This window comes from Petromyzon marinus, chromosome 74 (genome assembly GCF_048934315.1).
Source record: "Petromyzon marinus isolate PM22_M1 ecotype Great Lakes invasive population chromosome 74, UKy_Petmar_22M1.pri1.0, whole genome shotgun sequence".
Classification (NCBI taxonomy): Eukaryota; Metazoa; Chordata; class Hyperoartia; order Petromyzontiformes; family Petromyzontidae; genus Petromyzon; species Petromyzon marinus.
The window spans coordinates 6574011-6596099 of NC_133740.1; the positions used below are offsets into that span (position 1 = coordinate 6574011).

At 58.0% G+C, this 22089-nt stretch overlaps 2 protein-coding genes across 7 annotated transcripts in view; one reads left to right on the forward strand and one right to left on the reverse strand.

Annotated features, from left to right (window-relative positions):
* The window catches only part of LOC116958208 (formin-binding protein 1-like), a 38182-nt gene extending 21705 nt beyond the window's left edge, over positions 1 to 16477 (forward strand). The window contains exons 9-15 of the mRNA XM_076056181.1: positions 130 to 436; positions 494 to 650; positions 5874 to 6028; positions 7661 to 7793; positions 8297 to 8391; positions 13414 to 13574; positions 15176 to 16477. Of these exons, the coding sequence (XP_075912296.1) occupies positions 130 to 436; positions 494 to 650; positions 5874 to 6028; positions 7661 to 7793; positions 8297 to 8391; positions 13414 to 13574; positions 15176 to 15402 (1235 nt within the window). The 3' untranslated portion in view covers positions 15403 to 16477. The remainder of the gene's footprint in view (positions 1 to 129; positions 437 to 493; positions 651 to 5873; positions 6029 to 7660; positions 7794 to 8296; positions 8392 to 13413; positions 13575 to 15175) is intronic.
* Positions 16478 to 19769: 3292 nt separating this feature from the next.
* The window catches only part of LOC116958203 (uncharacterized), a 241818-nt gene continuing 239498 nt past the window's right edge, over positions 19770 to 22089 (reverse strand). For all 6 annotated transcript variants that reach the window (XM_076056030.1, XM_076056029.1, XM_076056028.1 and 3 more), the window contains one exon: positions 19770 to 22076. In XM_076056030.1, coding sequence (XP_075912145.1) covers positions 21930 to 22076 — 147 coding nt within the window. In that variant the 3' untranslated portion in view covers positions 19770 to 21929. The remainder of the gene's footprint in view (positions 22077 to 22089) is intronic.

Here is a 22089-nt window from a genome sequence, read left to right on the forward strand (position 1 = left end):
CCCCACGTGACCCCCCCCCCCCACGTGACCCCCCACGTGACCCCCCCACGTGACCCCCCCCCCCCCCCACGTGACCCCCCACGTGACCCCCCACGTGACCCCCACTCCTGCAGGACTGCCACACGGTAGCCCGGCTGTACCGCTCCGGCTACGAGCGTCCCCGTGACCTGGACGTGGAGGACTCCCCCCGCGTGGCGGCGGGCGGCTCGGAGCTCCTCGCCCCGGGCCCCGGAGGCTCGGCGCGGTCGGCCGGCGGCGGCGGCGGTGGTGGCGGTGGTGGCCAGGACGGCTGGAGAGGCGGTGGTGGCGGCGGTGGTGGCGGTGGTGGGCGCGGGGAGCGGGGGAGGGGCGCGAGGGAGGGGTCGAGCGACAGGGGAAGGGGCGAGAGGGGCGGCGGTGGTGGCGGCGGTGGCGGTGGCGGTGGCCAGGACGGCTGGCGAGGCGGTGGCGGTGGCGGTGGTGGCGGTGGCGGTGGTGGCGGTGGCCAGGACAGCTGGCGAGGCGGTGGCGGCGGTGGCGGCGGTGGCGGCGGTGGCGGTGGTGGTGGTGGTGGTGGTGGCGGCGGTGGTCCCGAGCCCGGAGCCGGCGACGGCAAAGTGTCGGTGGGGAGGGCGCGGGGCAAGATGTGGCTCTTCGGCAAGAAGGCCAAGGTGAGTTGGCCCGCACAGCCACGTGCCGGTGGTGGTGCCGGGGGTGCCCGTGTCGGTGGGGGTGTGGTGGTGGTAGTGGTGGGGTGGTGGTGGTGGTGGGGTGGTGGTGGGGTGGTGGTGGTGGTGGTGGGGTGGTGGTGGGGTGGTGGTGGTGGTGGTGGTGGGGTGGTGGTGGGGTGGTGGTGGGGTGGTGGTGGGGTGGTGGTGGTGGTGGTGGGGTGGTGGTGCTGGTGGTGGTGGGGGGGGTTGGTGGTGGTGGTGGGGTGGTGGTGGTGGTGGTGGGGGGTGGTTAAGTGGTGGTGGTGGGGGGGGTGAGACGGCCGTTACCGGAGGGTTACCGGCGGCCGTGCGAGCCTCCGGGTGGGAACGTTTGGCCAATCGGGTGAGAGACTCGCAACAACTGCAGCAGCAGGCGGTGACGTCACCACGGCGCCAGTGCCAGGCTAGGTGCACGTTGAGGCCATCGCGCGAAGCGTCGAACGCCCGCCGGCAGGAGGAGGTCACGGCACGGACCCTGCAGGTGCCGCGGGTTAGCCGACTGAGATGACCGGTAGATGATGCACCACCTGTGGCCCCTACTGTGTACATACGTACACGTGTGTGTGTGTGCGTGTGTGTGTGTGCGCGTGTGTGTGCGTGTGTGCGTGTGTGTGTGCGTGTGTGTGTGTGCGTGTGTGTGTGCGTGTGTGTGTGTGTGCGTGTGTGTGTGTGCGTGTGTGTGTGCGTGTGTGTGTGCGTGCGTGCGTGCGTGCGTGCGTGTGTGCGTGTGTGTGTGCGTGTGTGTGTGTGTGCGTGTGTGTGTGTGTGCGGCAAAACAACCCCCTACCTCCTCACGGTGCCGGACGGGCAACTCTGTCGTGGACAGTGCTGTGGGGGGAGATCCAATTTTGATTGGCTCCTCCCCTCATGGCATATGTGTCCACCACAGGGGCTAAACGGGGGCTCTGGACGGGTGCGAGGGGCTGGTAACCCCTCCACCTTCAATTAATTACCACGAAACCACGAATTAAACTGAAATATGTAACTAATAAGCTTGTGCCGGAGGCCCCGGGGGGCCAGGCGTCTATGACGTCTCCTGGCCAAACCCCAATTGGCGGAGCCAGGAGATTGAATACCTACCCTCGGGGCTACTCCAGAAACAACGAAAAGCCACTACGGGTGGCCACGTGGAATGTTCCTCTGTCGGGAGCTGGACCGGTACTGCCTGGATCTATGCGGCATTCAGGAGGTCCGGTGGACCGGCTCTGGCTCCTGCCACCATGAGGGGTGGACAGTCCTCTACTCGGGGCAGCAGACTGCCAAACAACAGGGTGTGGGTCTTCTTTTGAACAAAGGAATGAAGGGGGCGTAGGAGCGTGGCGGTGAGGTGTGGGAAGCTGTAAGCCCCAGGCTACTTTGGGCTCGCCTTCCCATCAACCGGAGGCGAGGAATGGTGGTCGTGGTTACTTATGCCCCCACCGAAGATGAACATCCGTGGAGGGATGCAGGCAAAGCCGATGAGTCAGATGCCTTCTATGACCTCCTGTCACAGGTCCTGGCTAAAGTGGCCCCTCGGGATAGAGTCATCATGTTGGGTGACTTCAATGCCCGAGTTGGTCATGATACTGGCACCTGGTGTGGAGTGATTGGAGGGCATGGGCCAGATCAGCTCAATAACAACGGTAGGAGGCTGCTAGATTTTTGTGCAGCCCATGGGCTTGTAATTACCAACACGCTGTTCCGGCATCGGCGCATCCACACAACATCATGGATGCATGCCGGGTCCAAGCAAGAACATCTGCTGGACTACATAGTGACGGACCAGCGAATGCGAGCCCATGTCCTTGATACCAGGACCTACCGTGGAGCTGATCTGCCCTCTGACCATCGACTAGTCATCTGTAAGATGCGCCTGCCATTCTTCCACTCCGGTGGTGGGTGTACACCCAGGACCCCATTCCAACATAAAGTGGCCTGGTCTCAGTTATCTGATCAAAGTTGCAAGCGAGAATTTCATCATTGCTTGCGGCTGGGTTTGGCATCGTCCCCGACTCCTCCTGATGTCGAGGGTAAATGGGCGAGGTTTAGGACTGTGACTCATGCAGCTGCAATGGCTGCTTTGGGTACACGGTCCAGACCTCCCCAGAGACCCTGGCTGACAGAGGAGGTGTTCAGAATGGTTGAGAAAAAGCGACAGGCCCACTGTCATCGGCTACATAATCCCACGTCAGAGAATGAGGAGGCTTACCGCAGCCTTCGCTCGGAGGTTCGGAGAGCCGTGAGGCGCTGCAAGGATGGGTGGTGGTTGCGGGTTGCTGAGGAGATGGAGTCTGCCTCAGTGGCCCGTGATCACAAATCTCTATTTAACTCCATCAAAAAAGTAACCTGCAGCGCCACACCTGTTACCATCATTAGGGGAAAAAACGGTGATCCAATCTCCGACCCCCAGGAACAGGTTCGCAGATTTGCTGAGCATTTCTGTGAGGTCCTGGGGGAGGGAAAATCCCTCAGCCAGGAAAACATCATGGCACAAAGTGAGGATGACCCTGCTGAGGCTGCGGTGCCTCAAATATTGGAAGAAGTCACCCCCTGTGAGTGGCTGGCTGAGGTGCCATCTGCTGAGGAAGTATTGAAGGCGATCCGGAGTCTGAGACCAGGAAAGGCAGCGGGCAGAGATGATCTCCCAAGCGAAATGCTGAGGGAGGGTGGCGTTTGTGCACAGACTGCCCTATATGACATCATAACAACAGTCTGGACCACTGGACGGGTTCCGCAGGATTGGAAGGATGCCCTGGTGGTCCCCCTCTTTAAGAAGGGGGACCGCACAGACTGTAACAACCACAGGGGCATCTCACTCCTCAGTGTGCCGGGAAAGGTCCTGGCAAGGATTATTCAGCATCGCCTTGCCAGGCACGCTGAGGAGAGTCTTGCGGAGCCGCAATGCGGTTTCAAGAAAGGGCGGTCCTGCACAGATGCCATATTTTCTGTCCATCTGCTACAGCAGAGGTGTAGGGAATTCCAGCAAGACCTACATCTCTGCTTTATTGAGCTGGTCAAGGCCTATGATACCATCAGTAGGCCTGGGCTCTGAGTTGTTCTTCGTGCTTTCGGAGTCCCTGACCCTCTGCTCACGATCATTAAGGACCTTCATGATGGTGAGCGGGCCCGGGTAAAACTACGTGGCCGGGAGTCAGAGCCATTCCCGGTACACCTTGGGGTGCGACAGGGATGTCCTCTGGCTCCCACATTATTTAACATCTATTTTGACCACGTAGTTCGTGAAGCCTTCAATAGCTGTACCGGGGGAATCTCCAATTGGTACAGATATAATGGGAGGCTGATCGATGCCCGGGTGCGGTCAAGGGATGGCTCCCTATTGCTCAACCACGCTATGTATGCCGATGATTTGGTAATAGCGGCTCACTCAGAGGAGGAGTTGGAGACGCTGCTGCTGAGACTGGAGCGTGCCACAAAGAGATGGGGCTATACCATCAGCCCCACCAAAACTAAGCACCTGCCTGGGTATTTTGTACCATCGAACACTCCACCCCCACATCTCCAAATCGGTGATGGGGCAGTTGTGGAGAGAGTGGAGAGTTTCCCATACTTGGGCAGTGTGCTTATGACCAGCTCCAGTTTAATAGCAGAGGTCTCACTCCAAATCAGTCGAGCGGCAATATCTTTTCAACAGTTGCGTAATGCTGTGTGGAAGCTACCTGGTCTGTCGCTCCGCACTAAGCTTCAGGTCTTCTCGGCCACGGTCATTCCCTCCCTTCTCTACGCTTGCGATACGTGGATCCCCCTAATGGAACATCTTCGCCGGTTAGAAACATTTAGGTTAGCCTGCCTACGATCCATCCTGGGTTTAACCAGACTGGATTGTGTGAGGAGCTCACAAATCCTTGAAAGATCTGGGCACGGTCCCATCGGTGATCTCCTCTGGCAGGCAAGGCTGCGTTGGCTGGGTCATGTAGCCCGCATGCCCAGCCACCGCATGCCGAAACAGCTTTTGTTCGGCCGGATCGAGGGAGCTAAACGGACGCGGCACAGGCTAGAGAAGGGATGGAGTGATGTGGTACAGGAGGACTTGGAGCTGAGTGGACTTGCCGATGACCGGTACCAGCGGTGTCAAGATCGGCCTCTGTGGAGGAGGCTCGTGAAGGACGCTGCTACTGGGCAGTTGGAGGCAGTCGCCCTCCAACAACAACGGAGGGCGGAGGAGCGGCGCTCACAACAACGAGCGGAGCGCCGGGTGGCTAAAGCACAGCAGGTTGGCACAGTAGGGGGCACAGGTGGTGCATCTCAGTCATCTCAGTCAGTCGACCCGTAGCACCTGGGTCTGCCCCGTGACCTCCTGCCAGCGGGCGTTCGACACTTCACGTAGCCTCAAGGTGCACATGGCCTGGCACAAGCGTTATGGTGACGTCACCGCCACTTAGTGGCGAATGGCGGTTGTTGTTGTTGTGTGTGCCTGTGTGCGTGCGTGTGTGCGTGCGTGTGTGCGTGCGTATGTGTGTATGTGTGTATGTGCGTGTGTGTGTGCGTATGTTTGTATGTATGTATGTGTGTGCATGTGTGTGTGCGTGCGTGTGTGTGTGTGTATGTGTGTGTGCGTGTGTGTGAGCGATAGTGTAGCGGTTAGCGCTACGCTGCGCTATGAACCTGGCGACCCGAGTTCGATCCCCCCTCACCACCGGTGACGATTCTCTGAACCGGTCCTGGGCCTCCTCCCCTAGCCTCAAATGAGTCAACCTGGTGTAGCGGTGTGTAGCGTAGTGAACATCGCTAGCACTGGGGGAAACAAAGGCGGCCGGGCGTGGTTGCTGGCCACCCACCCCCTCTGTGTGTGCCACAGTGCCGGTAGCCTTCACAGGTGGCGCTGCTACTCGCTAACAGCACTTGCCCCTGCAGCCTGTTACAGGCTACAAATTGAAGGTGCGACAATGGTTGGGGGCCGAGGGGGGGGAGCCGAGGGGGGGGGCCGAGGGAGGGGCCGAGGGGGGGGCCGAGGGGGGGAGGGGCCGAGGGGGGGGGTGGCCGAGGGGGGGGGGGGCCGACACCGCTGTGCCTCTTTGCCGCCGGCCTCGGCCCTTCTCCCGGCCGTGCCGGCGAGCGCCGCCTTCCGGCGATCCGGCGGTCCCTCACCACAGCTCCCGCCCCCCTCCAGCTGAGGAGGAGGCGGAGGAGGAGGAGGAGGAGGTGGGTTGTGGCGTCACCCGAGTTGTCCGGCGTCGCGGCGCGCAGGCAGGCCGAGCGGACGAGGCGGGCGACGACCGGGAGGCCCGGCTGAACGAGGAACTGCTGGAGCTCCGGGAGCTGCCACCAGACCAACGCCACCGGCGTCTCCTGCAGCGTCTGGACGAGACGGAGCGCGACCTGCGGCTCGACCACGACCAGAGGCACGACGGTGTTTGGGAGGGGGGGGGGGTGGGGTGGGGGGGAATCGCACTGCACCCTGGGAATGTTCACAACTGCATCCTGGGAAACGGGGCCTAGGGGTAGGCCCGGAACCCGGGATCGATTCCGCGTCACGACCGCCGCGGAGGCTGGGAGATGTTGACTGCCTCGCCTGGTGTACAGGGGGTCTGTGTCTCTCTCTCATCATCATCATCACAGTGGCTATGAGATGTTAACTACCTCGCCTGGTCTACAGGAGGTCTGTGTGTGTGTCCCTCTCTCTCATCATCATCATCACGGTGGCTAGGAGATGTTAACTACCTCGCGTGGTACACAGGAGGTCTGTGTCTCTCTCATCATCATCATCATCACGGTGGCTATGAGATGTTGACTACCTCGCCTGGTCTACAGGGGGTCTGTGTCTCTCTCATCATCATCATCATCACGGTGGCTAGGGGATGTTGACTACCTCGCCTGGTACACAGGAGGTCTGTGTCTCTCTCTCATCATCATCATCACGGTGGCTATGAGATGTTAACTACCTCGCCTGGTCTACAGGGGGTCTGTGTGTGTGTCTCTCTCTCTCATCATCATCACGGTGGCTAGGAGATGTTAACTACCTCGCGTGGTACACAGGAGGTCTGTGTCTCTCTCATCATCATCACAGTGGCTATGAGATGTTAACTACCACGCCTGGTCTACAGGAGGTCTGTGTCTCTCTCTCATCATCATCATCATCACGGTGGCTATGAGATGTTAACTACCTCGCCTGGTATACAGGAGGTCTGTGTCTCTCTATCATCATCATCACGGTGGCTATGAGATGTTGACTACCTCGCCTGATCTACAGTAGGTCTGTGTCTCTCTCATCATCATCACGGTGGCTATGAGATGTTGACTACCTCGCCTGATCTACAGGAGGTCTGTGTCTCTCTCATCATCATCATCACGGTGGCTATGAGATGTTGACTACCTCGCCTGGTCTACAGGAGGTCTGTCTCTCTCTCTCTCTCATCATCATCATCACGGTGGCTATGAGATGTGAACTACCTCGCTTAGTCTACAGGAGGTCTGTGTCTCTCATCATCATCATGGTGGCTAGGCGATGTTGACTACCTCGCACGTGCACAACAACAACAACAACAACCGCCACTAGGCGGCGTTGACGTCACCGCGGCGCTTACCCCAGGCTACGTGCGAGCGCACACGCCTCACCCGCCGCCCGAAAGCCACGCGTGTGTGACGCGTGTGTGACGCGTGTGTGTGACGCGTGTGTGACACGTGTGTGACGCGTGTGTGACGCGTGTGTGACGCGTGTGTGACGCGTGTGCGACGCGTGTGCGACGCGTGTGTGACGCGTGTGTGACGCGTGTGTGACGCGTGTGTGTGGCGTGTGTGACGCGTGTGTGACGCGTGTGTGACGCGTGTGTGACGCGTGTGTGTGACGCGTGTGCGACGCGTGTGTGACACGTGTGTGACGTGTGTGTGACGTGTGTGTGACGCGTGTGTGACGTGTGTGTGACACGTGTGTGACGCGTGTGTGACGCGTGTGTGACGTGTGTGTGACGCGTGTGTGACGCGTGTGTGACGTGTGTGTGACGCGTGTGTGACGCGTGTGCGACGCGTGTGAGCAGGGTTGCGCTGCTGAAGATGCGTGTCGTGTACAGCGACACGCCCAGCCTGGGCGACGCCGCCAGCCTGGAGCCACAGCTGGCCGAGGTTCAGGCACGCAGCCGGGGCCTCACACACACACGTCGCAGGCTGCAGGTGACCCACCCACCCCCGATGCCTCACCACCATCACCACCACCATCACCACCACCATCACCACCACCATCACCACCACCACCACCATCACCACCACCACCACCACCATCACCACCACCACCACCATCATCACCACCACCATCACCACCACCACCACCATCATCACCACCACCACCATCATCACCACCACCATCACCACCACCACCGTCACCACCACCATCACCACCACCATCACCACCATCACCACCACCATCGCCACCACCGCCACCACCGCCACCACCGCCACCACCGCCACCACCACCACCATCACCACCACCATCACCACCACCACCACCGTCACCACCACCGCCACCACCGCATCATCATCATCATCGTGATGCCGCGTTCACCGGCACCGCTACGTCTCTCGCCCCTCCGTGACTCTCTCATTTTGACCCCCCCTCGACCCCCCCTCGACCCCCCCCTTGACCCCCCTTGACCCCACCCCCCTTGACCCCCGAGCAGCAGCTGCTGGCTGAGACGGAAGGTCGCGACCCCCGGCGGGACCGGCGGACGCAGCGCAGGAGCGTGAGGCCCAGCCAGCCCCCCCCCGTGCAGAGGTGAGCCCCTCCCCCCCACCCCCCGTGCCTGTGTCCGTGCGTCAGTGCGGGGAGCGGTGGTGCAGCGGTTAGCGCCGCGCCGCGCCGCGTTCGCTCCCCGCTCACGGCCGACGCCACCGGTGGCGATTCTCCGAACCGGTTCCTGGGCCTCCTACCCCTAGGTCGACTCGGCCTCAAAAATGGGGTAAACCTGGTGCGGTGCGTAAGCGTTGTGCGTGCGTGTGTGGTGTGTGTGTGTACGTGTGTGTGCGTGTGTGTGTGTGTGCGTGTGTGTGTGTGTGCGTGTGTGTGTGTGTCTACGTGTGTGTGTGTGTCTACGTGTGTGTGTGTGTGTGTACGTGTGTGTGTGTGCGTGTGTGTGTGTACGTGTGTGTGTGTGCGTGTGTGTGTGTACGTGTGTGTGTGTGTACGTGTGTGTATGTGTGTGTGTGTGCGTGTGTGTGTGTGTGTGCGTGTGTGTGTGTGTACGTGTGTGTGTGTGTGTTCGTGTTTGTGTGTGTGTGCGTGTGTGCGTGTGTGTGTGTGCGTGTGTGTGTGTACGTGTGTGTGTGTGCGTGTGTGTGTGTGTTCGTGTGTGTGTGCGTGTGTGTGTATGCCTGTGTGTGTGTGTATTCGTGTGTGTGTACGTGTGTTTGTGCGTGTGTGTGTGTTCGTGTGTGTGTGTGTGTGCGTGTGTGTGTGTGCGTGTGTGTGTGCGTGTGCGTGTGTGTGTGCGTGTGTGTGCGTGTGTGTGTACGTGTGTGTGTGTGTGTGCGTGTGTGTGTGTGCGTGTGTGCGTGCGTGTGTGTGTGTGCGTGTGTGTGCGTGTGTGTGTGTACGTGTGTGTGCGTGTGTACGTGTGTGTGTGTACGTGTGTGTGCGTGTGTGTGTGCGCGTGCGTGTGCGTGTGTACATGTGTGTGCGTGTGTGTGTGTACGTGTGTGTACGTGTGTGTGCGTGTGTGTGTGCGTGTGTGTGCGTGTGTGCGTGTGTGTGTGTACGTGTGTGTGTGCGTGTGTGTGTGTGCGTGTGTGCGTGCGTGTGTGTGTGTGCGTGTGTGTGCGTGTGTGTGTGTGCGTGTGTGTGTGTACGTGTGTGTGCGTGTGTACGTGTGTGTGTGTACGTGTGTGTGCGTGTGTGTGTGCGTGCGTGTGCGTGTGTACATGTGTGTGCGTGTGTGTGTGTACGTGTGTGTACGTGTGTGTGCGTGTGTGTGCGTGTGTGTGCGTGTGTGCGTGTGTGTGTGTACGTGTGTGTGTGCGTGTGTGTGCGTGTGTGTGTGTACGTGTGTGTGTGTGTGTGTGCGTGTGTGTACGTGTGTGTGTGTGTGTGCCGGACGGGCAACTCTGTCGTGGACAGCGCTGTGGGGGGAGATCCAATTTTGATTGGCTCCTCCCCTCATGGCATATGTGTCCACCACAGGGGCTAAACGGGGGCTCTGGACGGGCGCGAGGGGCTGGTAACCCCTCCACCTTCAATTAATTACCACGAAACCACGAATTAAACTGAAATATGTAACAACTAAGCTTGTGCCGGAGGCCCCGGGGGGCCAGGCGTCTATGACGTCTCCTGGCCAAACCCCAATTGGCGGAGCCAGGAGATTGAATACCTACCCTCGGGGCTACTCCAGAAACAACGAAAAGCCACTACGGGTGGCCACGTGGAATGTTCGAACGCTCACTGCAGAGGAGAGGCTGCCACTCCTCTGTCGGGAGCTGGACCGGTACCGCCTGGATCTATGCGGCATTCAGGAGGTCCGGTGGACCGGCTCTGGCTCCTGCCACCATGAGGGGTGGACAGTCCTCTACTCGGGGCAGCAGACTGCCAAACAACAGGGTGTGGGTCTTCTTTTGAACAAAAGAATGAAGGGGGCGTGGGAGCGTGGCGGTGAGGTGTGGGAAGCTGTAAGCCCCAGGCTACTTTGGGCTCGCCTTCCCATCAACCGGAGGCGAGGAATGGTGGTCGTGGTTACTTATGCCCCCACCGAAGATGAACATCCGTGGAGGGATGCAGGCAAAGCCGATGAGTCAGATGCCTTCTATGACCTCCTGTCACAGGTGCTGGCTAAAGTGGCCCCTCGGGATAGAGTCATCATGTTGGGTGACTTCAATGCCCGAGTTGGTCATGATACTGGCACCTGGTCTGGAGTGATTGGAGGGCATGGGCCAGATCAGCTCAATAACAACGGTAGGAGGCTGCTAGATTTTTGTGCAGCCCATGGGCTTGTAATTACCAACACGCTGTTCCGGCATCGGCGCATCCACACAACATCATGGATGCATGCCGGGTCCAAGCAAGAACATCTGCTGGACTACATAGTGACGGACCAGCGAATGCGAGCCCATGTCCTTGACACCAGGACCTACCGTGGAGCTGATCTGCCCTCTGACCATCGACTAGTCATCTGTAAGATGCGCCTGCCATTCTTCCACTCCGGTGGTGGGTGTACACCCAGGACCCCATTCCAACCTAAAGTGGCCTGGTCTCAGTTATCTGATGAAAGTTGCAAGCGAGAATTTCATCATCGCTTGCGGCTGGGATTGGCATCGTCCCCGACTCCTCCTGATGTCGAGGGTAAATGGGCGAGGTTTAGGACTGTGACTCATGCAGCTGCAATGGCTGCTTTGGGTACGCGGTCCAGACCTCCCCAGACACCCTGGATGACAGAGGAGTTGTTCAGGATGGTTGAGAAAAAGCGACAGGCCCACTGTCATCGGCTACAGAATCCCACGTCAGAGAATGAGGAGGCGTACCGCAGCCTTCGCTCGGAGGTTCGGAGAGCCGTGAGGCGCTGCAAGGATGGGTGGTGGTCGCGGGTTGCTGAGGAGATGGAGTCTGCCTCAGTGGCCCGTGATCACAAATCTCTATTTAACTCCATCAAAAAAGTAACCTGCAGCGCCACACCTATTACCATCATTAGGGGAAAAAACGGTGATCCAATTTCCGACCACCAGGAACAGGTTCGCAGATTTGCTGAGCATTTCTGTGAGGTCCTGGGGGAGGGAAAATCCCTCAGCCAGGAAAACATCGTGGCACAAAGTGAGGATGACCCTGCTGAGGCTGCGGTGCCTCAAATATTGGATGAAGTCACCCCCTGTGAGTGGCTGGCTGAGGTGCCATCTGCTGAGGAAGTATTGAAGGCGATCCGGAGTCTGAGACCAGGAAAGGCAGCGGGCAGAGATGATCTCCCAAGCGAAATGCTGAGGGAGGGTGGCGTTTGTGCACAGACTGCCCTATATGACATCATAACAACAGTCTGGACCACTGGACGGGTTCCGCAGGATTGGAAGGATGCCCTGGTGGTCCCCCTTTTTAAGAAGGGGGACCGCACAGACTGTAACAACTACAGGGGCATCTCACTCCTCAGTGTGCCGGGAAAGGTCCTGGCAAGGATTATTCAGCATCGCCTTGCCAGGCACGCTGAGGAGAGGCTTGCGGAGCCCCAATGCGGTTTCAGGAAAGGGCGGTCCTGCACAGATGCCATATTTTCTGTCCGTCTGCTACAGCAGAGGTGTAGGGAATTCCAACAAGACCTACATCTCTGCTTTATTGACCTGGTCAAGGCCTATGATACCATCAGTAGGCCTGGGCTCTGGGTCGTTCTTCGTGCTTTTGGAGTACCTGACCCTCTGCTCACGATCATTAAGGACCTTCATGATGGTGAGCGGGCCCGGGTAAAACTACGTGGCCGGGAGTCAGAGCCATTCCCTGTACACCTTGGGGTGCGACAGGGATGTCCTCTGGCTCCCACATTATTTAACATCTATTTTGACCACGTAGTTCGTGAAGCCTTCAATAGCTGTACCGGGGGAATCTCCATATGGTACAGATATAATGGGAGGCTAATCGATGCCCGGGTGCGGTCAAGGGATGGCTCCCTATTGCTCAACCACGTTATGTATGCTGATGATTTGGTAATAGCTGCTCAGTCAGAGGAGGAGTTGGAGACGCTGCTGCTGAGACTGGAGCGTGCCACTAAGAGGTGGGGCCTTACCATCAGCCCCACCAAAACTAAGCACCTGCCTGGGTATTTTGTACCATCGGACACTCCACCCCCACAACTCCCAATCGGTGATGGGGCAGTTTTGGAGAGAGTGGAGAGTTTCCCATACCTGGGCAGTGTGCTTATGACTGGCTCCAGTTTAACAGCAGAGGTCTCACTCCGAATCAGTCGAGCGGCAATATCTTTTCATCGGTTGCGTAACGCTGTGTGGAAGCTACCTGGTCTGTCGCTCCGCACTAAGCTTCAGGTCTTCTCGGCCACGGTCATTCCCTCCCTTCTCTACGCTTGCGAAACGTGGACCCCCCTAATGGAACATCTTCGCCGGTTAGAAACATTTAGGCTGGCCTGCCTACGATCCATCCTGGGTTTAACCAGACTGGATTGTGTGAGGAGCTCACAAATCCTTGAAAGATCTGGGCAGGGTCCCATCGGTGAGCTCCTCCGGCAGGCAAGGCTGCGATGGCTGGGTCATGTAGCCCCCATGCCCAGCCACCGCATGCCGAAACTGCTTTTGTTTGGCCGGATTGAGGGGGCTAAGCGGGCGCGGCACGGGCTAGAGAAGAGATGGAGTGATGTGGTACAGGAGGACGTGGAGCTGAGTGGACTTGCCGATGACTGGTACCAGCGGTGTCAAGATCGGCCTCTGTGGAGGAGGCTCGTGAAGGATGCTACTGGGCAGTTGGAGGCAGTCGCCCTCCAACAACAACGGAGGGCGGAGGAGCGACGCTCACAACAGCAAGCGGAGCGCCGGGTGGCTAAAGCACAGCAGGTTGGCACAGTAGGGGGCACAGGTGGTGCATCAGCCAGTCATCTCAGTCAGTCGACCCGTGGCACCTGGGTCTGCCCCGTGACCTCCTGCCAGCGGGCGTTCGACGCTTCACGTGGCCTCAGGGTGCACATAGCCTGGCACAAGCGTCGTGGTGACGTCACCGCCACTTAGTGGCGAATGGCGGTTGTTGTTGTTGTTGTGTACATGTGTGTGTGTACGTGTGTGTGTGTGTGTACGTGTGTGTGTGTACGTGTGTGTGTGTGTGACGCAGGAGTGGCGACGGTGCTGGAGACCCCCGGGCTGTGGGCCGGGCGGGCGACTCAGAAGACGACTTTGACGACGACTTTGACGACGACTTTGACGACGACGATGAGGAGAACGAGGCGGCACCGCCCGCAGCATCCCAGTGCCGAGCTCTCTACTCGTTTACCGGTTCGCCACGCTCCTCCACCTCCTCCAACTCATCCTCCGCTACCTCCTCCGCTACCTCCTCCTCCACCTCCTCCTCTACCTCCTCCGCTACCTCCTCCTCCTCCACTTCCTCCACCGCCTCCGCCTCCTCCGCTACCTCCTCCACCTCCTCCACCTCCTCCTCCACCACCTCCTCCACCTCCTCCAACTCATCCTCCGCTACCTCCTCCTCTACCTCCTCTTCCTCCTCCACCTCCTCCTCTACCTCCTCCTCTACCTCCTCCTCCACTTCCTCCACCTCCTCCACCTCCTCCACCTCCTCCAACTCATCCTCCGCTACCTCCTCCTCTACCTCCTCTTCCTCCTCCACCTCCTCCTCTACCTCCTCCTCCACCTCCTCTTCCTCCTCCTCCACTTCCTCCTCCACCTCTTCCACCTCCTCTTCCTCCTCCTCCACCTCCTCCTCCACCACCTCCTCCACCTCCTCCGCATCCACCACCACCGGCTACCACCATCCTTCTCCCCCCCCGTCACACCGTGGCGCCCCACCGCCCTTTGTCGACGCTCGTTCTCACCCCCAGCCCGTCACACCGTGGCGCTGCTACGCGGTGGGGCGGTGGGTCTCACGTGTCTGTCCGTGTGTGTGTCTGTGTGTGTGTCTGTGTGTGTCGTGTGTGTGTCTGTGTGTGTGTGTCTGTGCGTGTGTCTGTGTGTCTGTGCGTGTGTCTGTCTGTGTGTGTGATGTGTGTCTGTGCGTGTGTCTCCATGTGTGTCTGTGTGTGTGTCTGTGCGTGTGTCTGTGTGTGTGATGTGTGTCTGTGCGTGTGTCTGTGTCTGTCCGTGCGTGTGTGTCTGTGTGTCTGTGCGTGTGTCTGTGTGTCTGTGTCTGTCCGTGCGTGTGTGTGTGTGTCTGTGTGTCTGTGCGTGTGTCTGTGCATGTGTCTGTGTGTGTGTGTGTGCGTGTGTCTGTGCGTGCGTCTCCATGTGTCTGTGCGTGTGTCTGTGCGTGTGTCTGTGTGTGTGTCTGTGCGTGTGTGTCTGTGCGTGTGTCTGTGTGTGTGTCTGTGCGTGTGTGTGTGCGTGTGTGTGTCTGTGCGTGCGTCTGTGTGTGTGTCTGTGCGTGTGTGTGCGTGTGTGTGTCTGTGCGTGTGTGTGTGCGTGTGTGTGTCTGTGTGTGTGTGTGTGCGTGTGTGTGTCTATGCGTGTGTCTGTGCGTGTGTCTGTGTGTCTGTGCGTGTGTCTGTGTGTGTCTGTGCGTGTGTCTGTGCGTGTGTCTGTGCGTGTGTGTGTCTGTGCGTGCGTCTCCATGTGTGTCTGTGCGTGTGTCTGTGCGTGTGTCTCCATGTGTGTCTGTGTGTGTGTCTGTGCGTCTCCATGTGTGTCTGTGTCTGTGCGTGTGTGTGCGTGTGTGTGTCTGTGCGTGTGTGTGTGCGTGTGTGTGTCTGTGTGTGTGTGTGTGCGTGTGTGTGTCTATGCGTGTGTCTGTGCGTGTGTCTGTGTGTCTGTGCGTGTGTCTGTGTGTGTCTGTGCGTGTGTCTGTGCGTGTGTCTGTGCGTGTGTGTGTCTGTGCGTGCGTCTCCATGTGTGTCTGTGTGTCTGTGCGTGTGTCTGCGTGCGTGCAGCGGACAGCGAGGACTCCCTGAGCGTGGTGGAGGGCGAGATCCTCTTCGTGGTGGCGAGCGACGGGGGCGACGGCTGGACCCGCGTGCGCCGCGGCTCCGACGAGGGCTACGTCCCCACCTCCTACATCGAGCTGCACGCCGGCACCGGTGGCACCGGCGGCACCGGCACCGGCGGCGACGGCGGCGCCGGTGGTGCCGGCGGCGACGCGGCCATCACCTACATCTAGCGCCCCCCCCACCCCCACCCCCACCCCCACCTCTCCCCCGGCTTTTGCCGAACCTTTTTCCCCGGGGGGGCGGTGAGCGCCGGCAGACGGCGGCACGCGGCGGTCCTCGCTCGGCCTGCGAGGGGCCGACGGGGCCGACGGGGCCGACGGGGCCCACGGGGCCGCCTGCGGGAGAGGGAACCCTCGGAGGCCGCCGGCGATCGGTGCCGTCGGTGGGCGCGGTGGGGGGGTGGGTGCAGTGGAGGCGGTGGAGGCGGTGGAGGCGGTGAAGGCGGTGTAGGCGGTGAAGGCGGTGTGTGTGTGTGGGGGGTGTGTATGTGTGGGGGGTGTGTATGTGTGTGTGTGTGATATTCTGGATGGGGGAGACTTGGAGCTGTCCGCGTGTCACGATGTTGTTGCTCTCTGCTGCTGCTGCTGCTGCCGTCGCCGCGCTCGGCCCGGCTCCGTCGCCACGTGCCGGATCGGCGCTCGCGGGGGGGCCTCTTTGCTGTGACGGCAGTCACCGAGTCGTGTCTGTGTCTGTGCGTGTCTGTGTGTGTGTGCGTGTCTGTGTGTGTGCGTCTGTGCGTGCGTGTCTGTGTGTGCGTGTCTGTGTGTGTCTGTGTGCGTCTCTGTGTCTGTGCGTGTCTGTGTGTGCGTCTTTGCGTGCGTGTCTGTGTGTGCGTGTCTGTGTGTGCGTGTCTGTGTGTGCGTGTCTGTGTGTGCGTGTCTGTGTGTGCGTGTCTGTGTGTGTCTGTGTGTGCGTGTCTGTGCGTGCGTGTCTGTGCGTGTCTGTGTGTGCGTGTCTGTGCGTGTCTGTGTGTGCGAGTCTGTGCGTATCTGTGTGTCTGTGTGCATGTCTGTGTCTGTGCGTGTCTGTGTGCGTGTGTGTGCGTGTGTGCGCGTGTCTGTGCGTGCGTGTCTGTGCGTGTGTGCGCGTGTGTGTGTGGTTGCCCGCCAAAGGTATTGGGAACTCGCATTCGGTCAGCAGTGCAGGGGAGAGAGAGAGAGAGAGGAGATGTCTCCTCCTCCCCACTCCCCTGTTGTCCGAAGTCGCTGAGTTATTAATTTTTTGCAATAAAGATTTGGTGATGAACTTTGCGGGCACCCCGTGACTTGAGGAACCGTGCGTGGTGGATGGGTGGGTGAGCGGGGGGGTGGGGTGGGTGGGGGGTGGATGAGTGGGTGAGTGAGTGGGTGGGTTGGTGAGTCGATGGGTGGGTGTGTGGGCGAATGGGTAGGTGAGTGGATGGGTGGGTGAGTGGATAGGTGGGTGAGTGGATGGGTGAGTGGGTGTGTGAGTGGGTGTGTGAGTGGGTCTGTGGGTGAGTGGGTGGGTAGGTGAGTGGGTCTGTGGGTGAGTGGGTGGGTAGGTGAGTGGGTCTGTGGGTGAGTGGGTCTGTGGGTGAGTGGGTCTGTGGGTGAGTGGGTCTGTGGGTGAGTGGGTCTGTGGTTGAGTGAGTGGGTGAGTGAGTGGATGGGTGGGTGAGTGGGTGGATAGGTGGGTGGGCGAATGGGTAGATAGGTGGGTGGGTGGGTGAGTGAGTGGGTCTGTGGGTGGGTGGCTTGGGTGTAATTCTCAGGGGGCCAATGCGGGATGGTGGACGGGCATGTCTGTGCCAATGTTGAACTTCGTGATATGAAGTTGTCGTGACCTGCAAAGGATCCCTTTCCGTTGAAGCTCTTTCGGTAAAGTCACGTAAGGTGGAAAAAAATGAAATACATTTAATCACGACGTTCCGATCGCAACGCAAGCAATCCTCATCAGGTGTGCCAACCGCGGCAGGGATTTTGTATTTTAATTCATACTTTAGTGGGAGAGATGCCAGAGTTAGGGCAGTTAAACGACTCGGAGAGTAGCTCCCACGATATGGTTTTCTCCGAGACCAAGGTGGCTCTGCAAGCCATCTGGCTACCGTCAGAGATGTGTCCATGAAGCCCATCCCGATATCTAAACCATTAAGGCGTAACGTCAACCGATGAGATCTACGGATACAAATTGAGCAATCATTCGGACGGACGTTCTTAGCGCCGAGTAAAATGTAAACGTCCGTAGTAGTTGCGTCTTATTCACCGGGTGCCCAGTCTATTTTACCGCGTTAACTGCGTCGTCGGGCAGTTCAATTTCGATCGGAAGCTTTCGTGACTGCAAGGATTCATCTCCTTCGGTTCTTCCGGTGAAGTCACCACCGCGTAGAATGAGAATGAAATGATAAAATAACGCGGTAAAATTCTCACGACGTTTCGGCCACAGCGAAAAGCGGCCGTCTTCAGGCGAAAGGAACAACCTGTCGGGACGACAGACATTGGGAAGCTCTGCCGTCCCGACAGGCCTGTTCCTTTATGAGACCTCCTTTGCCAGTAACAAGATATAGGAATAGGTTTTTACCCTTTTAACTGGCACAAAAACTGACACCTTTATTCAAGGCATCGTGTTTGCAATAACCACAACACAAGCAGTCAAAATGCAAACAAAAAGAGACAACTCTGATAATAATATTGGCACTGTCCTTGAATTTGATTGGTCCATACCCGAGACGGTTTTTTTAGAGCCCTTTAGTCTCCATTGGTGTTGGACCAGAAGACGCCAAAAGACTAGGCTCTAAGAAAAGCTGTCTCGGGTGTGGACCAATCAAATTCAAGGACTGCATATTATCAGAGTTGTCTTTTTTCTTTGCATTTTGACTGCTTGTGTTGTGGTTATTGCAAACATGATGCCTTGAATAAAGGTGTCAGTTTTTGGGCCAGTTAAAAGGGTAAAACCTATTACTATATCTTGTTTATGGCAAAGGAGGTCTCATAATGTAAATGCTCACCCCGAGCCCTCAATACTCTGATAGTGCGCTGTTTTTGAGTTGTACGCCTTTTGACGTCTTCTGGTCCAACACCAGTGGAGACTAGGCTCTAAGAAAAGCCGTCTCGGGTGTGGACCAATCAAATTCAATGACAGTGCCAATATTATTATCAGAGTTGTCTTTTTTTGTTTGCATTTTGACTGCTTGTGTTGTGGTTATTGCAAACATGATGCCTTGAATAAAGGTGTCAGTTTTTGTGCCGGTTAAAAGGGTAAAAACCTATAACCTAGGTCAGTTCCTTTCGCCTGAAGACGGCCGCTTGCGTTGTGGCCGAAACGTCGTGAGAATTTTACCGCGTTATTTTATTATTTTACTGTCATTCTACGCGGCGACCTTACCGAAAGAACCAAAGGAGACGTCCAGCGGTCGCGGCTTATTTTGCCGTGAGCGCCATCGTCAATTACGTCGCTTATTTTGCTCTCAGCGTCCCTGGGCAAGGCTCTTTCCTCTCCCCATTCGTCCGTCCGTCCCCGTACCCCCCCCCCCCGCCCCCCACGCGCCCCCCACTCCGACTTATTTAACCGCCCTAAACTCTGGCTTCTCACACACCTGATGACGAGTGCTTGCGTTGCGATCTAAACGGCGTGCTTGAACATTTTATTTTGTTTGTCCACCCGTGCGCGACTTCACCGAAGGAACTTTCAGCGAATACGTTGAAGCTTGGAAACAAACCTCATTTGCCAGTAACAAAATATGATAATTGGGTGGTTTTTTTTTACCCTTTTATCTGGCAACAAAACTGACACCTTTTTTATACAAGGAGTCGTGTTTACATTGACCACAATACCTGCGGTCGGAACGCAAACAAAAAACAACAACTCTGATAATGTATGTGGCACTGTCCTTGAAATTGATTGGTCCACACCCGAGACAGCTTTCTTTAGAGGCCTCGTCTCACGTTGGTGTTGGACCAGAAGACGCCAAAAGGCGCACACAACTCAAAGGCAAAGCACCATCAGAGTATGAGAACTCGGGGCCAAAGCATTTACACCACCATTGGAAACCTCATTTGCCCATAACAAAATATGATAATCGGTTTTTTACCCTTTTATCTGGCAACAAAACTGACACCTTTTTTATACAAGGAGTCATGTTTACATTGACCACAATACCTGCGGTCGCAACGCAAACACAAAACAACAACTCTGATAATGTATGTGGCACTGTCCTTGAAGTTGATTGGTCCACACCCGAGACAGCTTTCTTTAGAGGCCTCGTCTCACGTTGGTGTTGGACCAGAAGACGCCAAAAGGCGCACAACTCAAAGGCAATGGCACCATCAGAGTATGAGAGCTCGGGGCCAAAGCATTTACACCACCATTGGAAACCTCATTTGCCAGTAACAACATATAATTGTTTGTTTTACCCTTTTATCTGTCAGTTTTGTCGCCAGATAAAAGGGTTAAAAAAAAACAATGATCACGTTGAAGCTTCTTTCTCGCCGCGCGTGGGACTAGCGCGCAGTGCAACGCCAACGGCAGCCACGGAAACCGGCATCGTCTCTCAGTCTCTCAGTGTCTCTCAGTCTCTCAGTCTCAGTCTCTCGCGTTTTTATTTGACGAGTCCGGGGCGCCTCCGATGGCGACACAGCGCCGTACGGGACGACGACGACGACGACGACACGGTCGCGAAAGAAGACGGGCAATTGCAGGCTTTGAAACATAATTACAGACGCGTGCGTGCGTGTGAGTGCGTGAGTGTGTGTGAGTGCGTGTGTGTGTGCGCGTGTGCGTGAGTGCGTGTGTGTATGTGTGCGTGCGTGTGAGTGCGTGTATGGGTGCGTGCGTGTGTGCGTGCGAGTGTGTGTGTGTGTGCACGCACGGGTTGATGCGCACGGGAGGGCAGCATTTGGAGCAGAACATTGGGGAGGGAGAGGAGAGAGGGGAGAGAGGGAGGGAAAGAGAGAGGGAGGTGGGGAGGGAGGGAGGGAGGCGGGGCGAGATGACGAGTATGAGCACCATCAATACACATAGAACTTTTAATTTTTTTTTATATATAACAAAGTACCGTAAATCGTTAAATTAAACTCGCCAAGGGCCTTGCCCGCTAAGGGGAGTGCAGGGTGGGTGACCCGCAGGGCGTCGCAGCCACTATAAGGAGGAGGCCGTTGCCACCAACCCCACAACCCACCCACCACCGCCCACAACCACCCCACAGACGTACCACTACTACTACTTCTTCAACAATTCTTTAAAAAAAAATTACGTTTTGAAAATCACACCCCACGCCCCCGAAGCTGCTGGTGGCTGCTTGTTGTTGTTGTGGTTTTGTTGTAAATCACCAGCGGCGAAACGTCACGGCGTTTGTAAATTGTTCAATGTTGCCACACGCGCTCACCGGTTGCGGGCTGAACTCGTAAACAAACCCTTCGTGGATTTGGCTTTGCCGGTTGGGTGGTGGCTGGGACGGCGGCGGTGATGGTTAGAGTGGCGGGTTTAATAACAAAACATTTACCACCCCCCCCGGCCCCCCAAAAATATATATATTTTCAGTAACATCGGTCGCGAAAGGAAGGCCCCATGAACTTCTTGTTCTGCGGACGGATTGGAGACGACGCCGCATCGTCTTTGTCTTCTCTGCGCCCACTTGACCCTTTTTATTTAGCAGGCGTGGGTGGTGGTGGTGGTGGTGATGGCAAGGTGGGCAGGGTTGAGGTGGGTTGGGTCAAGGGGGCAGTGTGTGTGTGTCTGTGTGGGAAGCAGCAGGAGCAGTAGGAAAAGGGGGGGTATGTTGTATAGATTTCATCGTCTTCCGCATGCTCCGTCGTCGTGGTGGTGGTGGTGGTGGACAGGGTTGAGGTGGGTTGGGTCAAGGTGGCAGTGTGTGGGTGTGTGTGTGTGTGGGAAGCAGCAGGAGCAGTAGGAAAAGGGGGGGTATGTTGTATAGATTTCATCGTCTTCCGCATGCTCCGTCGTCGTGGTGGTGGTGGTGGACAGGGTTTTGCGGTTCGTATGGAACCTGTTTGGCGGATGACTCTTAGCACCACCGACGCTTAGCACCACCACCACCAGCACCACCACCAGCACCACCACCAGCACCACCACCAGCAGCACCACTGGGCGCTAGCCCGCAACACAGCGGATACCCCTCCCACCCCGGGCAGGGGAGACTTCGCACGACACGGAGGGGTGACGGTGGTGGAAGGCTGCTCTGGCTATGGCTGTGACAATGAGTTCGCGAGATGGACGTGAGCGGGAGTGGGGGGCGAGGTGAAGAGGGGGGTGGTGGGGGGGGGGGGGGTTGGTGGGCAGGGGGGGGGGAGGGGGGGAGGACGGCCGCTCTAACTTCAAGGGGGCTATGTAACAAAAAGCTCGTCAAGGCAAAGTTGGGAAGCAACCGAAACCGATAAATTTCAAGTGGTGTGGATTACAAATCGGGGGGGCCCCCCCCCCCCGCACCCCGTGACCACCCAGGGGGAGCTGACACCGGGCCGGGCCCTGGCGTGGAGGCAACCGATCGGCAGTGCCCCCCCCCACCACCACCACCACCACCACCCCCCACACACCACCCGGGGTCTCTCCACGTTGAGAGAGTGGGGGGGGGGGGGGAGGCCTCCCTTTACCGCACTGCCACCGCCGCCGCTCTCTCTCCGTGCCGACCGCGTGGCAAGAACGGCCGACGCAACCCCCGCCGGGTTAAGGGGATCGTAGGAGGGGGGGGGTCCCTCTTCACGGCCCCCCACCCCGCCACCCGCTAGCCCTGGAAGCAGACGGGCCCCAGGGTGAATCCGAAGCGCTGCGAGGGCTCGCCGAAGTCGCTGATCATCACGTCGCTCAGCGGCAGCAGCTCGACGCGCGGAGTTCGCACACTCAGCACCGAGCGCTCGGAGCCCTTGCGGAACTGCGCAGGGACG